The sequence below is a fragment of the Mus pahari genome, chromosome 9, assembly GCF_900095145.1.
Source record: "Mus pahari chromosome 9, PAHARI_EIJ_v1.1, whole genome shotgun sequence".
Taxonomy (NCBI): Eukaryota; Metazoa; Chordata; class Mammalia; order Rodentia; family Muridae; genus Mus; species Mus pahari.
Genome location: NC_034598.1, coordinates 55,485,782 through 55,510,566, shown reverse-complemented (window position 1 = coordinate 55,510,566; position 24,785 = coordinate 55,485,782). Strand labels below are relative to the sequence as shown.

Sequence of the window (24,785 nt, the reverse complement as noted above, 5' to 3'; positions counted from 1 at the left end):
GAGGGAGAGGGAGAGGGAGAGGGAGAGGGAGAGGGAGACCTCCTGACCTTATATACAGAGTATTCCAAACCAGCTCACTCACTAATTGGTAACCAGTTTCACACTGTTTAAATTACTGAGATCTTAAGTATTTTCCATCTTTAAATGAGTTGCAAGTTTGTTACATTTTCCTTCAGTTTCATGTCCCAATTTGTTTGGAAAGCACCCTTTGAAAAACTCTCTTAAATCTAAGTCTATAAACCTTTGGGAAAGAGTCATTCAGATTTTTAAGTACCAAGTTAATTTGCATATATTTGAGGGTTTAATAGATATTAACTTACAAAAGCAAATATTAAAATATTAAGTCTTCCCACACCTAACCTCCAAGAGACTTGAGGCCCCAGGGAGTGGGGAGGCCTTACGGGGAGGGGGGATTCTCTTGGAGACAGGGGTGAGGAGGAATGGGATAAGGAACTGTGGGAGGACAGACCAGGAGGGGAGCAATGACTGGACTGTAAAAAAAAAAAAAAAAATGAAAGTAATAATAAAAAAAGATATTAAGTCTTCCATCATGTAAAAAAAAAAAAAAAACTTACCCAGAAACTGAAGTGGGCTTCATTGTGGCTGGAAATGGTGTGATGTTGTAGGTGTACTTTTCCCTCAACTCTGCCAACTGCGGGAACGGGAACGGGGCCATCGAATAAACCGTCTGGAAAACAAAAGCAAAACCGCCAAGTCTCAGATGGTGACCTAATGACTCTCATTGGTAGTCTCAGACAGTGACCTAATGACACTCATTGGTCCCAAATTGAAGGAGTTAAAGTTCCAGCAGGTTGAGGCCGGAGAGAAAGATATTGCTCCTTACAGGGCAACTGGGAGTGACAACATCATCTACCCTGGAGACAGGCCAAAGTGTGAGGCAGGGATGGGGATGTAGCTTGCCTAGTAGGTCCTGAGTTCAGACCCCCGCACCACATAAACATGGTGTGGTGGAACAAGATCCCAGCATCCAGGAGGGAGACAAGAAGGTCAGAAGTTCAAGATCATCCTTGGCTAAGCAGTGCGTTTATGGCCAGGCTAGGCTACATGGAATCCTATCTAGATGAACTAAAACCCAGGGATATTGCAGATTGGGTGTCATCTCTAAGCCTTGGTGCAAAGAACTCTGAAATCTGAAACATTTAGAGTACCAACATCATCTCTAAAAAAGGAACAAAAGAATTCCACATCTAGCCCATGTAATGGGTTATAGACAAAATATGGATATACTCAAAGTATGTATAATACTAATTTCAGAGACAAGTGGGAACATCATATGATTTATAAATAAATTCTATGTTTAGATTTGTGCTCCATACCCAAGATTTCTCATTGTATACATGCAAACACCCCCAAACCCGAGTCATGTCTAGTCCAGGCACTTCAGATAAGGGACAGCCAACCTGTTCTGATACACACACGAGTGACCCCACAAAGCTGAGAATTCCAAATAAGGGGCACGGGCAGGGGAATTCAGGCATCTCGAATCCTCTTGCCATCTGAGAGTGTTCACTCCTGCATCGTCGGCACCGAAGAACTCACACATGTCCCTCCAAGGTCTGGCTAGTTTAAATAAGTTAGTGTTTTGATAACTTTCATGGGTACTGATATCAGCTTTCTGAATCAAATTAAGTTTCATGGATGCCCTGTGGTTGACTGCGAGCTTTCTCCAAGGGGACCACCGTTCCGAAAGCCCATGGAGGAGCTCTAAGCGAGAACTGACAGCTGCTATTTTTGAAGTGAAAAGAAGAGACAATGACAAGTCAGTGAAGCAAAGGCTAGCAAAAAAAATTCCTATAAATTAAAAACAAGGGAGCGAGGTTCGGTCCTGCATGCTTTAACCCCAGCACTCAGGAGGCAGAGGTAGGCATATCTCTGTGTTCCAGACCAGTCTAGTCTACAGAGCTAGTTACAGTTATAGGATAGCCAAGGCTAGACAGAGAATCCTTATCTCCAAAAGGGAGGGAGGAGGGGGGGAGGGGCATTTGGATTTACACCAGACCTTGGAAACTCTGCATCAGCATGAAGAAAAGGATAGGGTTGGTTCTCGTATTCTTAAAACTTAATTGCCCCACACTCACCCATTCAACCATCCAGTTTCCCTCACCAGCAAATGTACATCAGTAATGCTATCATTTCTTGATAGAAGCCAATCAAATATCCTGATGAAGGGGCTGGAAAAAATTGACTCAGCAGTTGAGAGCACTTGCTGCTCCTAGAGGGCCGAGGCTCAGTCCCCAGCACCCACACGGTAGCTCGCAGCAGCCTGTAACTCCAGTTCCAGGGGCTCCAACACCACCTTTTGGCCTCAGTGGATCCCAGGCATGTGAACAGTGAACATACATTCAAGTGGGCAAAACACCCATGCTTATAAAGTAAACATAAATAAATCTTTAAAAACTATATATACTGATGGTCTAGGAAACAATTTTTAAGTGTTTTTTCCATCTCGGTCAGACCTCTAGGGCTGAGGCGCTCCTTGGGTAGGAAAGTGAGAGCTCTGAACGGAGTGTGACTGGTTCAACTGGCAATTTCTGTGACACTACTGTGACAGTTCACCTCAGTTTTGATGCATCTGTCCCTCCCACTGTCCCTGAACTTCCTGCCATCCACCTATATGCTTTATATACCTTTATATACCAGTTCAAGATCTCACACAAGTAACCGTAGGCTACCATCCCTTCTCTTCGATGCTTTATGCTTATTGTGCAAGGCTGCACAGCCTACACATTGTTTTTAAGGGAGCACCTCCCATACACTACATCCGCGATGAGCCACAAGGCTGAGACGCAGTATAAATTTAGCAACACTACACAACTCTCCCCACACCCGAAGAAGAAGAAACAGAAGGCTTTTTCTTGTGGTTCTCATTAGCATGGCATGTGGGATATCAGTCCCCAGCCATTCTGGGCTTCCGTGCTTAGTCTGGAAAATGTGGGGTGTGAAACCCAGGGTGACAATTCCCTCTAGCAGGAGGTGAGTAGTTAAAACCAGGGAGGTGTGCACGGGGTGTGCACGTGAGTGTCAGTGCTTGGATTCTTTTGTTTGGTTTGGTTTGGTTTTGGTTTTGTGAGACAGGGTTTCTCTGTGTAGCCCTGGCGGTCCTGAAACTCACTTTGTAGACCAGGCTGGCCGCGAACTCAAAAATCCACCTGCTGCCTCTGCCTCCCAAGTGCCGGGATTAAAGGCATGCGCCACCACTCCTAACCTGGATAGGACAGGGTTAATATAGATTTTGTGACACCATGTTTAACATACTACCTGCCTGAAGTGCTTTGTATAATTATATGAATAGTGGATTCTCGTGTTTGATCTTACAAAGATAGCCAGTGGGCTCATTCCCAGCGCAGAATCTTCTTTGCTCCACATGATCTTTTGAGAAGTATAGAAACATATTCTTGGCACCCTGACTTTGGACCCAAGGAAGTACCTCCTCTCAGATGTCAGTCAGGGGGAATGGAGTCAACTGTATCTGACACCATACACACATGTCACCCCAGGACTAAGCCAACCATCACCCAGCCCTGTCCTTTATTTCACACACACACACACACACACACACACACACACACACACACACACACACCTGCAGCAGGCAGGATAGCTGGACCCTAGGTCAGAAGAGTGGGAGGGCTGGCCCTGCCCATCACCTACTGCAGCAGTTGGGAGAGCAGGCCCTGAGTTTTGCCTGAATGGCACAGTAGAGCTGACTCTGATGGTGGGGACAAGAGTGAGAAAGTTGGCCCCCAAACTTGTCTGCCATGCAGTGGAATGAATGAAGGAGAGATGCTCTCCCCACCCCTACCCCTACCTACCACACCCCTGCCAGAGAGCTGACCCCGGGGAGAACTAGCTCTGTCCCCTCACCCGCTGACCCAGCGTCTCCTCTGGTATGGGCACAGATGAGCTGGCCCCAAAGTCATGAGAGTAGAAGAGCTGGCTCTGCCCTTATTGCCTTCAGCTCTGAATGAGCTAGCTGGGACAGCGTTGGAAAGATCACCCTGGTGGTGTGGGTGTGGGAGAGCTGACGGGCTGACCAGCTCAGACACCTCTCAGGCCCAGATCCAAGGCTCTGAGTTGGTCGCCCCAACATCTACCCCACCGACAAATTGCTGGAACTTGTGAAGGGGCCGGTCCTAGAGATTCAAAACTACCCGCTCTCCATGGCACAGAGCAATAACAGGCTATCCAAGAGGGGTCCCAGTGAGGGTCCCAGTGAGGGTCCCAGTGAGGGTCCCGTGTTCATGGGGTTGCAGAAGCTGATTTGCAAACAAAGATGTGCGGGCAAAAGGTGTGTTGTGAGACATACTTTGACACACAACAGCTTTCTCAATGAGATTTTTTTCCTTCAAGGGGGAGGTTGCAAAGATAGGGGGCAGGTCCAAGGGGGAGATGAAAGGGATTGGGAAACATGATGTGAAATTCAAAAAGAACCAATAAAAAGGTTTTTTTAAAAAAATATTTTCCCCCTAAAAATGTGATTAGTGGCATGAACAATTTCAAAATTAAAAGATTGCTTTAAAGATTAATCTGAATGTTTCCCTAAAGACTAAAAACTTGGACATCGGCTGAGGAGTTACCCGTGTTTTACTTTAGCCAGTTTCATAACCGGGGACTGCGGTGTCCCCTGACCCAGCTTTGGGTGAGCAGTTGCTACCTCATGCTCCCAACCTGACCCCATCCTGCCTGGGGCAGATGGCTGTGCTCCAATCATGTATGATCACAACCACTAAGGTGAAAGCGTCCGACCGAACAGAACGGGGGACAGAACGGGGAACAGAACGGGGAGCAGAACGGGGGACAGAACGGGGAGCAGAACGGGGAGCAGAATGGGGGACAGAACGGGGAACAGAACGGGGAGCAGAACGGGGACAGAACAGGGGACAGAACGGGGGACAGAACGGGGACTCTGCTGGGCTTGCGGCTCCCTGGCTCTCTCCTTCCTCTGATGTTTATTTATGGTTAGCACCTCAAAGCAGCCATCTGCATCCTGAAACAAGCTCACCCACAGCCCTTCTTCACATGGACACACTCGTGTGTGAAGGTCTCACATGTCTGAAGGCACATTTGTCCCATGATCATAAGCACGCCTGGTTCTTTACCCAGAGCGCTGGATATGTGGAACTCATGCATCCAAGTTATAGATTACCACAGATTCCGAGTGAGGCCGTTCACTAAACCTCTCTGAGTTCTCATGCAGTACAGTAATAGAATCTTAGAATGGAATTGAAACATAATTTAGCTCCATGCCCCTCCTCATTCCACAGGCAGCCCTCTGGGGTGTCACCAACAGATGGCCTCAAAGGCGCTGCCTAAACGCTTCCGGTCATGGGCATACAGTGCCGTGAAGGGCAAACGGCTTCATTTTGTGACTGAACTAATTGATCAAACATTGTCCTTCTATTGAACAAGCATCAATATCCTTGACATTTCCAACCTGTCGCTGGGGAAAGGGGGGATAAGCATTGTGGTTAATGGGCAGAGCCTGCTCCATGGTATGCAACAGCTGCCTCCAGATTAATTCACCATTCCCAAACAAGGTAAGGTGTTCAAAACACCTATGACCCTTGTAATAATTCCCCCTCCATGGTCCTTAAGGAATTTATCACAGATACTGTCCGGAATCTACTGCGATCGATCCAGATACCTTATCTCACTTGCACACTTCAGTTGCCCATCTAATACTATCAATTAAGGAAAATCAGAAGAGCTGGAAAGATGGCTCCGCCGGTAAAAAGTGCTCACCACTAAGCTTGAAGACCTGAGTTCAATCCCCAGGGCCAAGGTGGCAGAAGGAGAGAACTGACTCTGGCAAATTTCCTCTGACCTCCACATATGCAATGTGCAATGTGTATATAAGCTAATACACAGACATGCACACCCCACATACCCACACACACGCACACACGCACACACGCACACACATAGAGAGACACATACAGAGACAGACAGAAAGACAGAGAGGCACACAAATAAATACATACATAATAAAATTTTAAAATGTATACAAGTGACCATTGCAGAATTAGCGGGGAGTATGTGGTCTCTGCAGGGAGGAGAGGTGTGGCCCAGTCTCTTTGTTTGTGTAGTGTTTAGAAAGGCCTGGGGAAATTCCAAACGGGAGAATCCTTGCATCCTCTTCAGCTCAGTAATAAAGACCTTGTATTCAGCCAGCTCGCATATTCACACGGAGCCATTTCACATTTGCCGATAATAAGTCCGTGGTCCACTGAAGCCAGTCCCCAGCCACTGAGTGCTTTGAGAGTGAATAAAGAACAGAAAGTGGCTTGGAGTGGCATTTGCCATTTCTCTCACTAACATTCCTTCACGCCAAGGAAAACCAACAAGTCTCTCCTCTCTGAGGTACTGGTGTGTGTGCATTGAAATAGACATTTATATTTAGGCCCTGCTGAAAAGGAATTATGTTTCCTTTTCCATTAATGACGTGTTTTATGAGAAACATGGACATAACGCATAAAATTAGGCCTTGCTCGTCTTCCCTCACACGACAGGAGGAGTGCTGCTCGTGGGCCCTGCAGAACATCCAGAGCCTACGGTTCCTCTCTCTAAGTTCTCAGAAGGCAGAATTAAAAAGCCACCTCTCTCTTGGTGCCAAATTAGAAACTCACGCTCCGGCACAGCTTCCCCTCCTTCTGGCCACATTAAAACTCTCCGTGAACTGATACGTGGCTTACTCTTCTAAGGATTTCACTGTTAGAGAGACATCTTTAGAATAAGCTGTAGGATTGTCAGGAAAAGCATTAATTAAGCCAGAAGTCAGGGACACAGGTCTCAGTCCTGGGTCAGCTACTAAACAAGCAAGCAGCTGACAAGCCGCTCACAGCCTGACCCCTAGTCTCCTCTCTAGATGTAAGAGAATTACCTTAGTTGTGATCTTACTTCTTCTTTCAAGCCAGTGTTTTTCTAAGTGGTCGGAGGCCCACCTACGTCAGAAGTACCCGCTGGCCAACATCCGCACTGAACACATTCTAAGATGCTTCTCCCACACTCACCTTCTGACCCCATGTTCTGTGACTCTGTCTCCCTAAGCCACCAGCGCCATGCTTAGCACGCCACTGCTCACTATAGAGAACACAACACAAGACCCCTTTCATTAAAGGACCTATGTCTTCCTTAGAAGGTTCACCTACTTCACAAAATTGCAAACAATGCCAGATAATCTGCAGTTAATACGAAGTCAATTGCTAAACATCTTCAGTACCAGAGGTGCACCTCCAGAAGAGGCTCCATCACTGAGGGCTGAGGTAACAGAGAAGAGGCGGAGGACACAGGTGGACGAGTAGAATTGTCCTGACGAGCGTCAGCAGGAACACAGCCTACAGAGGCTTGGGCAAGCACAGAGCTGTGATGTAAGAGAGAGATCCAGCTGGAAAGCAGTGCGGAGGACCACAGATCGGGGATGGGGAGGACCACAGATCGGGGACAGAGAAGCCCTCAGCATACCTCCAAGGATGCTGTGTGGAAACAAGCCCACCTTACTCCCTCATTAACACTGCTTTCTTGTAAGCCAGAAAATCAGGATTGCTCTTGTCTCCCCATTTTTCTCCCTCACTCCCACAACCTCATCTAGTAGGTTTCACTTTGTGTGTGACGTCAATGTCCTGTTCCTCTTCCCACCCTCCACGGCCTCCCCACAGGTCGTCCTGGTGTCAGTCGAACTTTCCAAACTTATGTTTCACAGCTTTCCAAACAGAAAACACAACTCAGGCCATTTCCTCCTGCCCTTGAAAGCCTTTCAGATCCACAGCTCCTGCTTCTCCCTTAGCAGAGAGCCAAAAAGATGCTACACCTGCAGGAAGCATAACCCCCGACCAAAAGACCAAGCCCAGGCTCCGTGCACTGGCTGGAGTCTTCCATATCCCAGTCCCTGAAGATCCCACCCCTCACCTGTGGTGCATCAGCTCTACCCTCTGCTCCTGCTGCTCCCTCTGCTACTGCTAAGATACAAAGTAATAACATTTGGTTTTCAACCTAGCAACGGGGTAGACTTGTTCGTTTTCTAATGTCAATTCGGCTGGATTTAGAATCACTTAGGAAACACATCTCTGGACATGTCCGTGAGGATGTTTCCAGAGAGTATTTATCTAAGAAAGTAAAGTCTATCCTAAATATAAACATCACCATTCCGGGCTTGGAATCCTAAACTGAACAAAAACATTGAGGCCAGACACCCTAGTCACTGTTCTGTGGTCTTTCCAGATGTGAGGAACTCCCACCCTGGACTCTGCCCTGCCTGCCCGAGCCCTCTAAACTATGGCCCAAAGGAAGCTTTCTCTTATGTTTCTTTTTGCGGTGTCTGTCATAGCGATGGGAAAAGCAACTGCGACAGAGATCAGCTGCCTGTCCACCATCTCTGCACTGCTGCCTGTAACCCACACGTCCCTTTGTCTGCTTCCCTGTTGCTGTGACAAGCATCATAGCCAAACCCAACTTAGGGGGGAAAGGGGATGGTTTCCCCTCAAGGTCACAGTCCTTGGCTGAGGAAAGCCGGGACAGCAATTCAAACAGAAACCCAGAGCATGGAGGAGCTGTCCACTGATTTGCTGACACTTTTATACAGACGACCCAGAGTCACCCACTCAGGGATGGCACCACCCACAGTGAGCTGGGCCCTCCAACATCAATCCTTAATCAAGGAAATGCCCCCACAGACTTGCTTAAGGGGCCAATCTGATGGAGGCATTTTCTCAGTTGCAGTCCCTTTTCCCAGATGACCCTAGCTTGTTGGGGAAAAAAAAAAAAAGAGCACACACATAGATATACCGTAACATGCACATGCAGCTCCCACACACAGACACAGAGCTAGACATCTTTTTTTTTTCTTTTCTTTATTTACATTTCAAATCCTATCCCTAAAGTTCCCTGTACCTCCCCCCGTCCCTGCTCCCCCACCCACCCACTCCCACTACTTGGCCCTGGCCTTCCCCTGTGCTGGGTCATATAAAGTTTGCAAGACCAAGGGGCCTCTCTTCCCAATGATGGCTGATTAGGCCATCTTCTGCTACATATGCAGCTAGAGACAGGAGCTCAGGGGTACTGGTTAGTTCATATTGCTGTTCCACCTACAGGGTTGCATCCCCCTTCAAGAGCTAGACATCTTTAAAGGTTCCGGACATTAATGTGAGGACATCTTCTAACTTCATCTGCCCTCTCCCTTCTCCCTTTTCCCCTGGGGATGAATTCTCTTCTCTTCAGCCCTACACACCTTTCTCAGAGCAGAGCTGCAACTTCCTCATCCCACACTGTCTCCAAGATCTAAGCACTGTACCTAACTGTTAGGGACACTCAGTAAACATTGTCTGTACACAGGCTAGAACTGAGAGCAGGGCATTTTGTTGATATCAGTTAGTGACCCCCAGTATAGTTTCCCACGCCTGCCATTCCAGTGCTCAAGGCTATAGAAGGATTTCACGGCCAGCCTGAGCTACAGGTCTGTCTCAACAACAACAACAATAACAAAAGTAGCAGACACCATGGTACATCACTATCCTCCTATCTAAACTGCCACCATCTTCTGGAGTTTGGCGACAGATGCTTTTGCACCTGTGCAGCCCCCAGAAGTTACACAGAGGTTGCTCTGTCACTCCTGACACAGGACAGTTTATTAATTCATGAAGCAAACATTTATTGAGAGTCTATGGTTTGTTTTCTGATAGGGCTCAAGTGGGGAAAACAATTTGACCCAATGTGACGAAGACTGGGTACAAAAGGAATGGACAGGCACTCGTCCTGAAATGGGGAGAGTCAAAAGAGCAGAATGAGGGTCTGGTGATGAGTTCTGTAGGCTGTGAAGAGCCTTGGAGTTTCATAGGTGAGAAAGAAGGGCTTCTCTCTCCAAATCCTGCTTTGAGCATGTGATTTTAGCAGTTTTGTAGGATTTAAGGGATTTCATGCATGGGAAATTTCAGGCATGGAACGGGACTATAGAACAATCTCAATAAAAGACACCGAAGAGGGAAGAGCAATGACCAGGATGCGTAGGGATGGCTAGAATCAGAAACCAGCTGACAGACCAAACATTTCCTCTTCTGAGACAGGAAGGAAAGAGGGGTGAGACTTGACTACCCGTGTTCCCAGTAATCCTGACAGAATCTGGGGTGTCAGGCATGATTAGAGGGGCGATGCTCATTTCTCCATTGGTGCCTGAGTCTTACAGTCCATTGACTGAGTCCCAGTCCCCAAAATGGCCCTAGGCAAGGCACCCAACAGAAAGCTGAGACCAAGAGAAAGAGGGGAGAAATAGCAGGAAAAGAAAGCAAGCAAGCAAGTCCCAGGAACAGCTTTGGATACAGTCCACGGTTGATCGAAGACAAAAGGGGGAGATGGAAGGATTAGAAGGGACCCAAAGGACTGGAGGGGGATGAGGAGGACAAAATGGTGTCCCCGAAACTAATGACAAAACATTCCAGAAAGATAACCAAACTCCTCCTGCCTCTCACTTGACACTTGTAATTCATATATGATACTGTCAGATGAACATAAGCCAAGATGCAGGTCAGTCTGCATTCCAAACCTAGTAATTCCTTTCCCCTCATAAGCACTTCATCTATAAGTCACCCTTCACAAGTCTCAGAAGTAGGACCAGCAACATGGCTCAGCGGGTAAGGGGCTTGCCGCAAGAGTCTGACAAGCTTGCAACTCTCTGTGGAAGGAGAGAAGCAACTCTTGCGGGTTGTCTCTAACCTCCACAATGATGGCATGGTATGCACGGGTCCACACACACACACACACACACACACACACACCAAACAACAAATAAAGACATCTTTAAATCTCAGAATTGAATTCACAATAAGCAGTGATGACTTTTTTTTCCAGGTTTTTTTTTTCACCTTATACCTAACCATATTTTAGGCAATAAATCCCATTCATTTCTTCCATTCTTTTGTGACAAAGGTTCTTATTCATTATGCATGTGCCTTGGTGGGGTCATCTGCCTGGGTTGCATGTGGAAGTTCCTACAGGAACTTAGAAGATTAGATCCGGCACTGACCTTGCTTTGCAAAACAAAGGATGGGTTCTGTGCTGGCTAGTTTTGTGTCAACTTGACACAGCTGGAGTTATCACAGAGAAAGGAGCTTCAGTTGAGGAAATGCTTCCATGAGATCCAGCTGTGGGGCATTTTCTCAATTAGTGATCAAGGGGGGAGGTCCCCTTGTGGGTAGTGCCATCTCTGGGCTGGTAATCTTGGGTTCTATAAGAGAGCAGACTGAGCAAGCCAGTGGAAGCAAGCCAGTAAAGAATATCCCTCCATGGCCTCTGCATCAGCTCCTGCTTTCTGACCTGCTTGAGTTCCAGTCCTGACCTCCTTTGATGATCAACAGCAGTATGGAAATGTAAGCTGAATAAACCCTTTCCTCCCCAACTTGCTTCTTGGTCATGATGTTTGTGCAGGAATAGAACCCCTTACTAAGACAGGTTCTGTGGGCTTTCCCTATATAAACACAGTGCTGAAAATTAAACTTGGAGCCTTGATCAGAACCTTATCTTGGCTTCATTCTTCTCTTGCCACCACCACTGCCACCACCCCCTCTTTTTCATTTTCAGCCTCTCTTTCAGGTAAACCCAGTTTGGTCACTGGAGGTTACAAAATTACAAATAGGTTCTTGGTCAGTGGAAAAGCTAAGTCGGGAGGACTGGCTGATATACTTCCCCAAGGTCAGGTCTCAGAACAACAGCAACTGTCATTCCTGGGTCCTGGGCTTCCCACCCCAGGCTGACCTGGCTGCCACTCACCTGCATGAGTTCATGGCTCTGCAGCAGATCATGCTCCAGCATCTCCTGGGTGAGGCGCCCCATGGTGCCGTAGAATTCATCTGCTGTCTCACAACATTCTATCTGCCTAGATGAGAAGAAAAGAGCAGAAAAGGGCCTCAGTGGGAGCATTCATACTGCATAATAGCTCCAAGGACCGCCTCTTATCATTAGTAAAGTCCTGGGTCACTCTCACAGTACAGTCCTCCTGCATAATGGCTCCAAGGATCGCCTCTTATCATCAGTAAAGTCCTGGGTCACTCTCACAGTACAGTCCACTGTGGAGCAAAGACCAAAATGACCAAAGGCAAGGTAACTGTGGCCATGCATCCCTGTCATACTAACGACTAGGAAGGCTGACTCAGGGGGGGTCATTAGAGTGTAAAAGTTCAAGACCAACCAGGGAAACACAGGAATTGCTAATTTAAAAGAGAGAGAGAGAAGACAAAACCAAACCAACAGCAGACATGATTTTGAGGTAGTCATTATAGAATGAGTTCCCATCTCCTCTGCATGGCTCACAGAGCCTCAAAACCCCAAAGGGTTTGTTTATTCTCCCCGTGAGGCACGCTCTGTACATCAAAACACACACCAGTGAGCAGAAATCAGAACCACAAAATTGGGAACTGAAAGCAATTACCCCCTGTAGAAATAATTAATCAGATTGAATCTGCTGGGATACCATGAACAGACTGAATCCAAACCACAGTCAAGCTAAGTAGACTATGGGAACTTTACATCCTGTCTCCAGACTCCTTCCACAGGCTTCTCGGATTCCTCAGGAAGGTAGCTGTCACCTGGGAACCTATGACACAGCTGAGACTTGAATCTGCCTTCTAAAGAGGAGGAAGAGGGAGAAAATAAAATGGGATCTGGGTGTTTCCGACTGATCCGTCACAAAGGTTTTTGCAGGGTTAGACAATCCTGTTTGCCTACCAACCATCAGGCTTGTTCTGATCGGCACTACTGTTGAGCAGTTTCGACACAGACATTCAAAACACAAATGTAATGGGAAGATTCAAGTGTCCACCACCACTGTGTAAGCAAGAAAGTGAAATAGGGTGAGAAAATCACATTACAAAACACAGCAGGGCAGGTGGACACCATGAGAAATGGCTACTCTCAACGTGGGGTAAAAGAGAGGGAAAATGCTTAAGATACACTTTTTAAAACATGTTCTATGCAGGGCTGGAGAGATAGCTCCAAGGTTTAGAGGTCAATGCCCGAAAACCACAGCCATCTGTAATAGGTGGGATCTGGCGCCCTCTCTGGCATGTAGGCATATATGCAGGGAGTACTATATATATATATATATATATATATATTTTTTTTTAATGCTCTGGAAGAAGCATTGCAAAGACCTGATGTAGAAGACAGCAGGCCTGTTGTCTGGGGAACCTCTTGCAACTGCCTGAGACCAACTGATGTTCATGGAAGGGAAGTCACTACATAGCCAGAGGAAGCCAGCCATTGAGAGTCAAGGCCAAGAGCTGAGGACTGCAGATCACAAAGGCCCTATTGGCCTTCTGAGCCTCTTCAGGGCACCAGTGACCCAGAGGATTTTAGAGGGAGTGGTGGAACAGCCCTGGCCTTGGCAAGGTTGGTTTAGAGGTGGCTTGGCATGTTGGGGCACACTTGGGAAGAGTGTGAGGTGGCGAGGGAGTGTGCCAATATGGAAGTCATAAGAGACAGACAAAAAGAGCCGGGTGTGGTGGCACACGCCTTTAATCCCAGCACTCGGGAGGCAGAGGCAGGCGGATTTCTGAGTTCGAGGCCAGCCTGGTCTACAAAGTGAGTTCCAGGACAGCCAGGGCTAAACAGAGAAACCCTGTCTCAGGGGGAAAAAAAAATAGAGAGAGAGACAGACAAAAGGATGCTGTTACAGTGAGCTGGTTGAGAATCTACAATGGAAGGAAGGAAGGAAGGAAGGAAGGAAGGAAGGAAGGAAGGAAGGAAGGAAGGAAGGAAGGAAACAAACAAACTAACTACAGGGGCCCCACAGACAATACAAGACACAAGTGCTGTTCGGTTATTCACAGACCCAAGGCTACCTACGCCTCGGTGGATGTCTTCCCAGCGTTACATCTGTGGGAAGCTTTACAGGCACCGGAGTCCAAGGCTCCAGGAGCAAGTCCCGGCCCTGCTTCACATTAGCTGCGCGACTGTGAACGAGTTAATTAACCTGCTCGGATAATTTTCTCACTTGAAAAGACAGGGAGGAACAATCTGCTCTGCTCTGCGGGGTTATTGAAAGAACCGAATGAGGTAATATACTCAGACTGCCTAACATAATGACAGGCGCTGTCGACACGAGATGGGTGCTGGTGGCCTCCCCTTGCTCCCCACGAGCTGCGAGCTGAATAGCTGTATAATTATCCTGGGCAAGGCCCCTGAAACACTTACAATTCATAAACAGGAGCCATTGCTGAGCAGGGGGTTTGCATAATGAAAAGCACAAATTATACAGCCAGGGTGCCCTGGTTCAGCGCAGCGTTTCCCACTTACTAAACGGGTGATTTCAGGCAGCTCCGTGAACTCTGTGCTTCAGTTCTCACAGCTGTAAGAGGAAGCTGGCGGCTCAGCAGTTAAAAGCACTTTCTGAATTTCATCCCCAAGATCCATCTCAAGTGGCTCACAACTGCCATAATTCCAATTCTAAGAGGTGCTATACCTTCTCTGACATTCCTGAGCATCTGCACACACACATACTCATACACATATACACTCATACACACACATATGCGCACACTCAAACACATACATGCACTCTCATACACTTGCATGCAGACTCATATACTCATACACATACACACACTAATATGCATACATATGTGCACATTCATACCATACCTGTACACTCATACACATACATGCACACTCATATACTGCATGCATACATACATACACATTCATACACATACACACAGATATACATGTATCCACATACACACATACACGTGTACACATGCATGTACACACACTCATGTACAGACACACACATATGCAAACATAATAAATTTTAAGGTGAAGATGGTAAAGAACAACCCATGTAGGATGACAGAAAGCAATAATGAGCATACACACTCAGGGCACACATGTAGAACACTCATGCAGAACACTCAGAGCATACATGCACAGCACACATGCACAGTGAACACAGAGCACACATGCAAAGAGCACACATGCAGAGCACACATGCACAGCACACACACAGAGCACACATGCACAGCGCACACACAGAGCACACATGCACAGCATTCAGAGCACACATGCTGCCCACTTAGAGCACCCCAGGAGTGCCAGCTCTTACTAAAGCAATGACTTCACCAGTGCCACCCGATAGCCCCCTAGAAATAACGTCTGGTGTGACAGGAAGTGAACAGAGTGGAGCAGTAGGACCCCCTTCTGTCCCTGCCTCATCACTGAGGACTAAGAGGATGTGACCAGCACTGACCCTTCACCCCGTACACACCTCCTCAAATGCTATACAAATTATGCAGTTGTGGGCCAGGAAGCTCAGAAAGCCTGCACTGTGGAGAGTGCAGAGAGCAGGGCATCCTGGGAGAAGGTGGAAAGGCAAGGAAACGGCACCTAAAGCCTTGCAGATGAGGACTCACTGGCTCCTCTGTCTGGAAACCATCACACAGTAAGAGACGACAGCTGTGTGATGTTTACAAATACATACATTAATGAGTTTTTAAACCTACAAACTGATAGCTGCCAGATCTTTCCTATTTAAAAACTACATTCCATAAACAAGTTATAAACAGAAAGGCTAGCTAAAAACTTTGAAAACAGAGCAGGCAAAATGGCTCAGTGGGAAAAGGAGCTTGCAGTCAAGCCTGACAACTTGAATTCCATCCTCAGAAGCCGGATGGTAGAAGAAAACCAGCTCCTCTACACTGTCTTCTACCCAACATACACAAGCCACAGCGCCCATGCACACGCAGACACAATCCACAGCGCCCATGCACACGCAGACACAAGCCATGGTACCCATGTACACGCAGACACAAGCCACGGCACCCATGTACACGCAGACACAAGCCATGGTGCCCATGTACACGCAGACACAAGCATGGTGCCCATGCACACGCAGACACAAGCCACAGCACCCATGCACATGCAGACACAAGCCACAGCGCCCATGCACACGCAGACACAAGCCATGACACCCATGTACACGCAGACACAAGCATGGTGCCATGCACACGCAGACACAAGCATGGTGCCCATGCACACACAGACACAAGCCACGGCACCCATGTACACGCAGACATAAGCCACAGCGCCCATACACATGCAGACACAAGCCACGGCACCCATGTACATGCAGACACCAGCCATGGCGCCCATTCACATGCAGACACAAGCCACGGCACCCATGTACACGCAGACATAAGCCACAGCGCCCATACACACGCAGACACAAGCCACAGCACCCATGTACACACAGACACAAGCATGGTGCCATGCACACGCAGACACAAGCCATGGCGCCCATGTACATGCAGACACAAGCATGGTGCCCATGCACACGCAGACACAAGCCACGGCGCCCATGCACACACAGACACAAGCCACAGCGTCCATGTACACATGTGCACGCAGACACAAGCCACGGCACCCATGTACATGCAGACACAAGCCACAGCGCCCATACACACGCAGACACAAGCATGGCGCCCATGCACACGCAGACACAAGCCACAGCGCCCATGCACATACAGACACAAGCCACGGCACCCATGCCTGTGCAGACACATAGGTAAACGAGTATAATTTTAGAAACATTTCAAACACTGCCAGTGGCTTGTTAGTTTTCTGACCTGTTGCCATGGCTACCTACAGTCATTCACTGGAATTTTCCCTGCTTCTTACGTTGACTGTAAATGAGCAGAGACGTGCCATTTTTCTCACCCGATACTACCAGGGACAGGAAATGAAATTTGGGTTGGTTTTATGTTCTGGAAAAACCAGATTTTAACATCTTGGTAATTACTCATGATGAAAAGAAAGCATCTTATATTGTACTACCAATATAAGACTGAACAGACACAGGTACACCTTCTCCTACTGACCTTACAGACACAGGTATACCTTCTCTGGCTGTATAGGCACAGGTACACCTTCTCCTACTGACTGTACGGGCACAGGTACACCTTCTCCTACTGACTGTACAGACACAGGTATACCTTCTCCTACTGACCTTACAGACACAGGCACACCTTCTCTGACTGTACAGGCACAGGTATACTTTCTCCTACTGACTGTACGGGCACAGGTACACCTTCTCCTACCAACTGTACAGGCACAAGTACACCTTCTCCTACCGACTGTACGGGCACAGGTACACCTTCTCATACTGACTATACAGGTACAGGTACACCTTCTCTGACTGTACAGGCACAGGTACACCACCTTCTCTGACTGTACAGCACAGGTACACCTTCTCTGTCTGTACAGGCATAGAGATACACTTTGTGCAGGGAAATCTCATTTAATTTTATCACAGCTCTAACGTCAGAACAAAGTAAATAATAAAGATCCATAAATAATAAGATCCAGGTGTGGTGAGCCACACCTCTAATCCCAGTTTTGGGGAGGTAGAGGCTGGGGGATCAGGAGGTTAAGGTGATTCTCCACTTCACAGTGAGGAGAAGCCAGTCTACACTGGATAAAACCCAACCTCAAAGAAAGAAGAAAGAAAAGGAAAGAATCCAACTGTGACATGCACCAGCAAATTTGCCTATTTCTTTCCAGATGTAGCAGATTCTTCTCTAGCTAAGTCCCCTCTCCTCTTCCACAGGAGTGCACTGAAAGGCTGCTGAGGAAGGGGCCTGATACACAGGAGAGGAACCTAGAAGTTTGCAGATTGGTGTAGCAGAATTTTCCCCTAATTAACTGATTGGATAGTAAAGAAGCCAATCACTGGGTGAAAAGGAGGCAGGCCTTCCGGGTCAGAGAGGGAAAGAGGACCGGAGAGAAGGACATTTTTTGTGTGGTGAGGCAGCAGCTGAGAGCAAACAAGATGCAGACCCAGAACTGTTAGACCTCCGCCACTGGAAGATTTCCAACATAGAATAGTTGGTGAGTTTAGGATAGATTCCTTGCCTACCAGTTGTGTCATCTTTAGATTCTAAACTAAGATTGTCCAGTGTTTTATACTCACAATGACTCAGGTGAGCTGGAGGGAAAGAATTTAGCCCGGGCAGAATTCTGCCAGGCTTTGGAACTGAAAATTGGACAAGGACTGAGCTCCAGGAGAGAGGTAACCACAGAGGAGCGTAGGCTGGCGAGAGCGCACCCACAGCTAGCTGCAGAAACTTGGGAGTGCAGCAGCCGGCCACGGGACCAAGAGAGCCATCATGGAGCCCTGGAGAGGCAGAGCTTTTGTGGGAAAGGCGATGGGTAGGAGAAACCCTCGATCTCAGTCTCCGGCTATGTACGGGGCTGGGAACAGACAGAGACCACCGTGCCGAGCCCGCAAGGAGCCTGCTGAGGTTTGTGGGGGTCACAGTTCCCCTCAGCTCACAGCTTGCTTTCCCACATTTTGCTCTGAGGAGCCCAAAGGCAGCTAACAGCAGAGGGCAGAAAAGACAATCACTCACTCTCCCAGTTTTGCCCAGATAGCCAGCGACACCCTCAGGATGATCTCTGAACCTTCGAAGAACACGGAGTCCCAGATCTTCAGAACCGTGTGGTTCGGGAGGCACGTGGCAAAGAGCGTGAGGAACCACTGCATCGTGAAGACGTTGGTGAGCGGGGGCTCGTATCCGCCTGAAACAGAGAGAGAGCAGAAGCCCCTGAGAGCGGGGATGTGTAAGGTGCACAGCGCCCTTTCTTTCTCCATCAGCCTCACAAAGTGCTGCTTCCTGGCCACCTCCTTTCTATTCCCTAGCGGTTTTTCTTCCTTTCCCCCTCCCATCTTTCTAGAGGAAACATTTTTAATAGAAAGCTCCAGGAAATGGAGTCATAAATTCTTTTATTTTAAAGATTTATTTATTTATTGTATGTAAATACACTGTAGCTGTCTTCAGACACTCCAGAAGAGGGAGTCAGATCTCGTTTACGGATGGTTGTGAGCCATCATGTGGTTGCTGGGATTTGAACTCAGGACCTTTGGAAGAGCAGTCAGTGGCTCTTAACCGCTAAGCCATCTCTCCAGCCCCGGAGTCATAAATTCTTTACCACACTTCACAAGTTTTTAACCTGCACTAGATCTGGCTGTACTTATTGAAGTCTGCTTTAAATGAAGGAGAAAGTTTTCCTCACCAAAAAAGAAAAACAAAGAAAAAACAGTTGTGAGAAGAAGCCATTGTGTCTGCTCAAATAAAAACTCTGGGACTGGTGATCAACTGGTATCTACAAGACCTTAGGTTCAAGGCCCAGAAGAAAACAAAAACAAGAAACCCAAACAAAACAAAAAATTGCCAGCAGACTTTCAAAAATCTTGCAGTTCCCACTTCAATTCAAATGCAGTTTATTAGGGCTAAAATTGCTTATCTTATTATTATATATTAATATATATTATTTATCTCTTAAGTTGTATAATTCCAAGATCACAATGAAATGAAACAGAAAATTAGCAGGAAAAGATTCCAAAATACCTAGATGTTCAACAACTTTAAACTGGAAAATGTTTTGGACAAAGTGATACAGGATTTTAAAGGCGGATCCGCCCCATTTTGGAATTTCTGGATTCACTAAGAACTCAGCCCTCCTCTCCATCCCGAGTGACTATAAATGTCTTGTTAGATTTTTACCCTCATCTCCCAATGACTGTCAATAGTACAACTATCTCAGGGTAAGAAAAAAAAAATGTTCCCTGAACTTGTTTTCTTCTCTCCTGTGAACAAATGTTTGCTCAGAGACTAGAGCTCAAGGTTATTCCTTATGGTCGGGAGCCAAGGGACTTGATGGAAAACCTACATGCCAATAACTCGTGTCTGCCACTACCATAAAGACAGAATTATACTGCAGCTGGATCACACAAGATTGTTAGAGATAGTCAGCTGTCTCTAAAACCTCCACTGTGTTTTAATAACAACTAGATCTCCAGAACCCTTTAACATACCACCACCACCACCCCGCCATGTTAGTACAAACTTGTAATTTCGGCATCAAGAGGCTGAGGCAGGGGGATTACCGCTAAGTCTGAGGCCAGCATGGGACACATAGTAGGATCTCATCTCAGAAACAGCACCCTTTAATGTGTGCCCCGTTGTTATACTTCATTTCACCTCGCTTTTTCCTTTTGCTGGTGCAAGGCCTGGAACCTAGGGCCCTGGCACGTGCGGATAAGCACTCAGCTAGACTGAGCATGTGGTGTACCACAGCAACCGGCCATCACAAACAGAAGCTCAGCAAACATCTGACGGGTCTCTGGTGCTCAGAGAGAACACAACTGTAGAAATGCACCGTGCAGCCACGGTAGACTCAGGAGGAGGTCCACTCCCTGCCAGTGACCCACGCCCCAGAGTCTCTTTTCCATAACCTATTGCTTCTACCAGGGTCACAGTCTACGCCAAAGCATGACCCTAGCTCAGTTTTTAAAAAGCCCTTCTGGTCTGGTGCCAGTTTAGTTTAACCGATTGGACCATGTTCACTACTCTCTGTGAGGAGCTGAACATACCCTGATGGTTGCTGATCTGGAGCCAATGTAGAGTTAGATTCTTAGCCAGCTACCCACCCATGTTTGCCAATAGCTTCAGCACATGACCCTATATATTCTCAACATTGTGTTTGTTCTCTGGGAAGGAAAGTGTGATTGCACCACACCCTTTAAACAGAAATACCTGGCAACCTATTTCCATCCAGAAAGTAAACTCATACCCAGAGCAGAACCAGACTGGCCAAACACTTTCGGAAACGCAATAGCCACACTATTGTCTTTCTTACCTCCGCTCTCTTTGTTCGCCGTTCTCTGAAGAGTGTCGAGGTGCTGAGACAGCTCAGGGAGCTTCAGTCTCAAGAGATCTCTGAAGACAGCCATATCCACAGACAGTGCCCGGAGATTATTGACAAAGTAGCTTTCAGGGAGTACCTTATCAATCAGGTAAATCATAATCTAAAAATAAAAAATAAAATTAAAGTTAAAAAAAAAAAAAAAACATAGCAAGCCTGCTTCATACCCACCAGGATTTTAATATGCCCAAAATAAAAAAGCACAGCAAAAAGAGACAGAAGCAGCTGACCAAAGTTCCTCCTAATGCGTCAGAAACCAATTCAGGACTCACCTACACCGCCCCCCACCCCACCCCACCCCGCAATGAGAAGGCGGCATAATTATCTAAGTAACCCAAAGTCAGCTGTGCTGTGAGGTTTCTAGAAGGGCTGCCAGACCTGAGTTCACCCCATATGTAATTGCGATTATGCAACCCTCAGCTTCCCGGAGAGATGAGAAGGCACAGGTTCCCCCGCCTTCAGCAGGACCCTCCATCCTCGCTCCTAATGTCAGCGGTTTTACAACCTGGATATGAAAATCCCGAGAGCTGGCCCGTCATAAAACGCCCACGCTGAGGCAGGCGCTGGTACTCATGGCCACTTGGGCTATCAGCGTGGCCCACGAGGGCTTTGGAGAACATAAACTAGGCTTTGTTTGCACACTTGGTGCCTTTTTAAATTGGCGCTTCTGTCACATGGCTTCCTCAAATTGCCACTTTCTTCTGACTGCTGTGCTCCGTTGCCTTTCTAAAATGTCAAAAGCCACTCAAATGCCCCAACAGAGCACGGGTCAGTTCTGTGCATAGCCATTAGTGGGCAGCTTGAATGCTGGGTGATGCCCCGCCCCCTACTCCCTGAAAGTCTAGCTCTCCAGCGCACCAGGTAAACAAAGACCCAAACCACAGCTAGCTCTGTAGCTAGTGGGAAAGTCCCTGCCTCAAAGGATCCCACAAAACAACGTTTTCAAAAAGGAAGTTAGACCCATCGAGGGCCCACTTTTCTCCCCACTTGTGGTTTGCAATTTCTCCTTCTCGGGTCCTAGTTCTGTAAGGGCAGGCTGCTGGAAACCCCCCTGGCAGCCTTCCATACAGGACTGGCAAGCCCAAGGGGCCACAGCTTTGTTTCATCGGAACAGGATTCACCACGTAAACATATCACGTGAGCGGCAACTCAGCCACAGGGAAAAAGGGAGTCCTCGCAGTCCCTGGGAGAGGTGTGGGTGCAGAAGGCTCTGGTGGGCATGGGTCAGGAAAAGGTGATAGAACAGTAAAGACAAACTTAAAAGTCATAATGTGGGGGCTCTGCCAAAGGTCCTGAGTTCAAGTCCCAGCAGTCACATGGTGGCTCACAACCATCTGCCGGAAGACAGCTACAGGGTACTTACATATAATAAATAAACCTTTTTTTAAAAAGTCATAATATGCACATTATGATGCTTCTTACCTACATTATACAGTACTGAGAAAATACATTTATTTATGGCATTGGGGGCCAAACCCCTATACTAGGCGATATGAAAATCCCAAGAGCTGGTCATAAAACACCCACACAAGGCAGGCCTGGAGATGCACCCATAATGAGCTGGGCTACCACATACTAGCCCTCCCCCACCCCCGTACTCTAGGCAATCGACCTTGCCATTGAGCTGCAGCCCAGACTAACACATTTCTATTAAGAAATTGTGTCCTCTTTAAAACTGCATTAGAAATGTTTCTCCATCATGCTGTAATTCTTTTCTGCACGTGTGCAGTTGGCATGGGGTCCTATGGAAGCGGTGTGTACATAGAAAGGACCAAGGTTGACACCTGATGCCCGTCACATACCGAGGCAGGGTCTCTCGCAGGGTCTCTAGCCAGAGCTAGTCTGGCTAGCTAGCTTGTTTGCTTAGGGATGCCGCCTCCAACAGACAGGATGACAGGCAGGCCACCTCAGTCATCCCTCTTTTATGTAAGTTCTGGAGATCTGAACCATTTTACCTGCTTAACTATCCCTCTGCCCTGTTATGCTTGTAATTCTATAATACAATAAAACTGTCAGTCTGCGGTCATCTCAAATTCTAACATCAAGTCAGCCCGCCCTCACTCTACCCATAATTCCAAGCGTCAGGTAGCCCTCCCTCACTCTTAATTCCAAGCATCATGTCTAGTGTCTTAAATCAAGATGAGGAAGAGGAAGAAGAAACAGGAGCATGTCTGATTTTTAACCAATATTTCTTTTTTGTTGTTGTTGTTGTTTGTTTTTTGTTTTTNTTTTTGTTTTTTTTTTCCGAGACAGGGTTTCTCTGTGTAGCCCTGGCTGTCCTGGAACTCACTCTGTAGACCAGGCTGGCCTTGAACTCAGAAATCCGCCTGCCTCTGCCTCCCAAGTGCTGGGATTAAAGGTGTGCGCCACCACCGCCCAGGCTTAACCAATATTTCTAAACAAAATAGCTACAAAGGAAATGCGTGGCAAGGGCCGAGGAAGAGGGAATCAGCTTGCTCATTTCTGTGGATTTGTTGTTTTAGCTTGCAGAGGCTAAAATGGCTACTGGAAAAAAAAACAGACCTGCAATAATCTCGTGGGTATCAGCCAGGTCCCCTCGTGAACCTCTCCTCCCTGCCATGGTCTACACATCCTTATGCACCAACCACAGTGTACCGTGGCATCTCATAGCATGCTCTGAACTCTTTCTTTCTTTTCCTTTCCTTTCCTTTCCTTTCCTTTCCTTTCCTTTCCTTTCCTTTCCTTTCCTTTCCTTTCCTTTTCCTTCCTTCCTTCTTTCCTTCCTTCCTTCCTCCCTTTTGTTTAGTATTGGTTTTGGTTTTCTTTTAAAGCAGGATCAGACCTTGAACTTATTATGTGGCCAAGGCCTTCCTTAAACTCTAGATCCTCTGGCTGGAGAGATGGTTCAGTGATTGAGGACACTGGCTACTCTTCCAGAGGAGCTGGGTTCAATTCCCAGCACCCACATGGCAGCCCACACCTCCAGTTCCAGGGGCCCTGACACACTCACAGACACACACCTGTAGGCAAAGCACATTAAAAAAAAAAAAAAAAAGATTTAAGAAGAATCATTAAACAAAAAAGCAAAAACTCCTGCTCTTCCTGCCTCACTTCGTACCATCACCGCTAAACTCCAGTTCTTCCTTTTTACGCGTTAATTTCTCAGGCATCGCAGAGCCCACTTGAGACCTCATGGGCACCTTCCCCTATGCCTCTCCATCCTGCCTCCAAACAGAACCACAGGACTCCAGCTTGGCAACAGAACTCTCCCTGTTTTAGACATGCAAATTACATCTGAGGAAAAACACTAAAGGCTTCAAACTCACAGGCATCCTCCTGTCTCTGCCTCCCATGCCCAGCTAAAATTGCTCCTTAATCTCAAGCATCCCAAAGCCATGCACTGGACTGGTGCCTCTCTCTCATCCCTGCCGCCTTTTAGGTGAGCAAGTAGCTTCGCCGCCATTGCCTTCTATACATAAACAGAGAAAGAGAGATGGTGAGTGCACTCAGGCTGGGTTTATAATTAAGTCTACCATGATACGTCTACAACCAGGAGGAGCGTGTGTTTATTTTTCCATATCACCGAGATATTCCCCACAGTCAAGCAGGTGGAGGCTTGGGCACAAAGATTAGATCTCATACGCCACAAATCTTGCAGTCAACATCAGTGTGAAGGTTCAGCCATGAGACGGAGACTCACACTGCCCTGAGCATGGGGCAACGGTACCCCTCCCCCATGCTTGTGTATATCCTGTGATGGTTTGAACACAAATGTCGCCCACCCACCCCACCCCCCGTAGGCTCATATATTTGAGGGTTTCATTCCCAGTTGGGTGGGCTGTTTAGGAAGAATTAGGAAATGTGGCCTCGCTAAAGGAGGTGTGTCACTAGCGGTGAGCTGTAAGATTTCAAAAGCTTAGGCCAGGCCCAGTCAATCAGTGCTCTGTCTCTGTGTCTCTCTGTCTCCTCCTCTCCCTCTGTCTGTCTCTGTCTCCTTCCCTTGTTCCTCCTCTCCCTCCTCCCTCTCCTTCCCCCCTCCTCCCCCTCCCTCCCCCCTTCCCCCT

At 47.4% G+C, this 24,785-nt stretch overlaps 1 protein-coding gene across 2 annotated transcripts in view; it reads right to left on the bottom strand.

Moving 5' to 3' along the window:
- The window catches only part of Tbc1d30 (TBC1 domain family member 30), an 86,540-nt gene that overhangs the window by 14,622 nt on the left and 47,133 nt on the right, over nucleotides 1-24,785 (bottom strand). For both annotated transcript variants that reach the window (XM_029542571.1, XM_021204836.1), the window contains 4 exons: nucleotides 20,695-20,863; nucleotides 18,405-18,573; nucleotides 11,776-11,881; nucleotides 576-688 (listed from right to left, as the gene is read on the bottom strand). In XM_029542571.1, coding sequence (XP_029398431.1) covers nucleotides 576-688; nucleotides 11,776-11,881; nucleotides 18,405-18,573; nucleotides 20,695-20,863 — 557 coding nt within the window. The remainder of the gene's footprint in view (nucleotides 1-575; nucleotides 689-11,775; nucleotides 11,882-18,404; nucleotides 18,574-20,694; nucleotides 20,864-24,785) is intronic.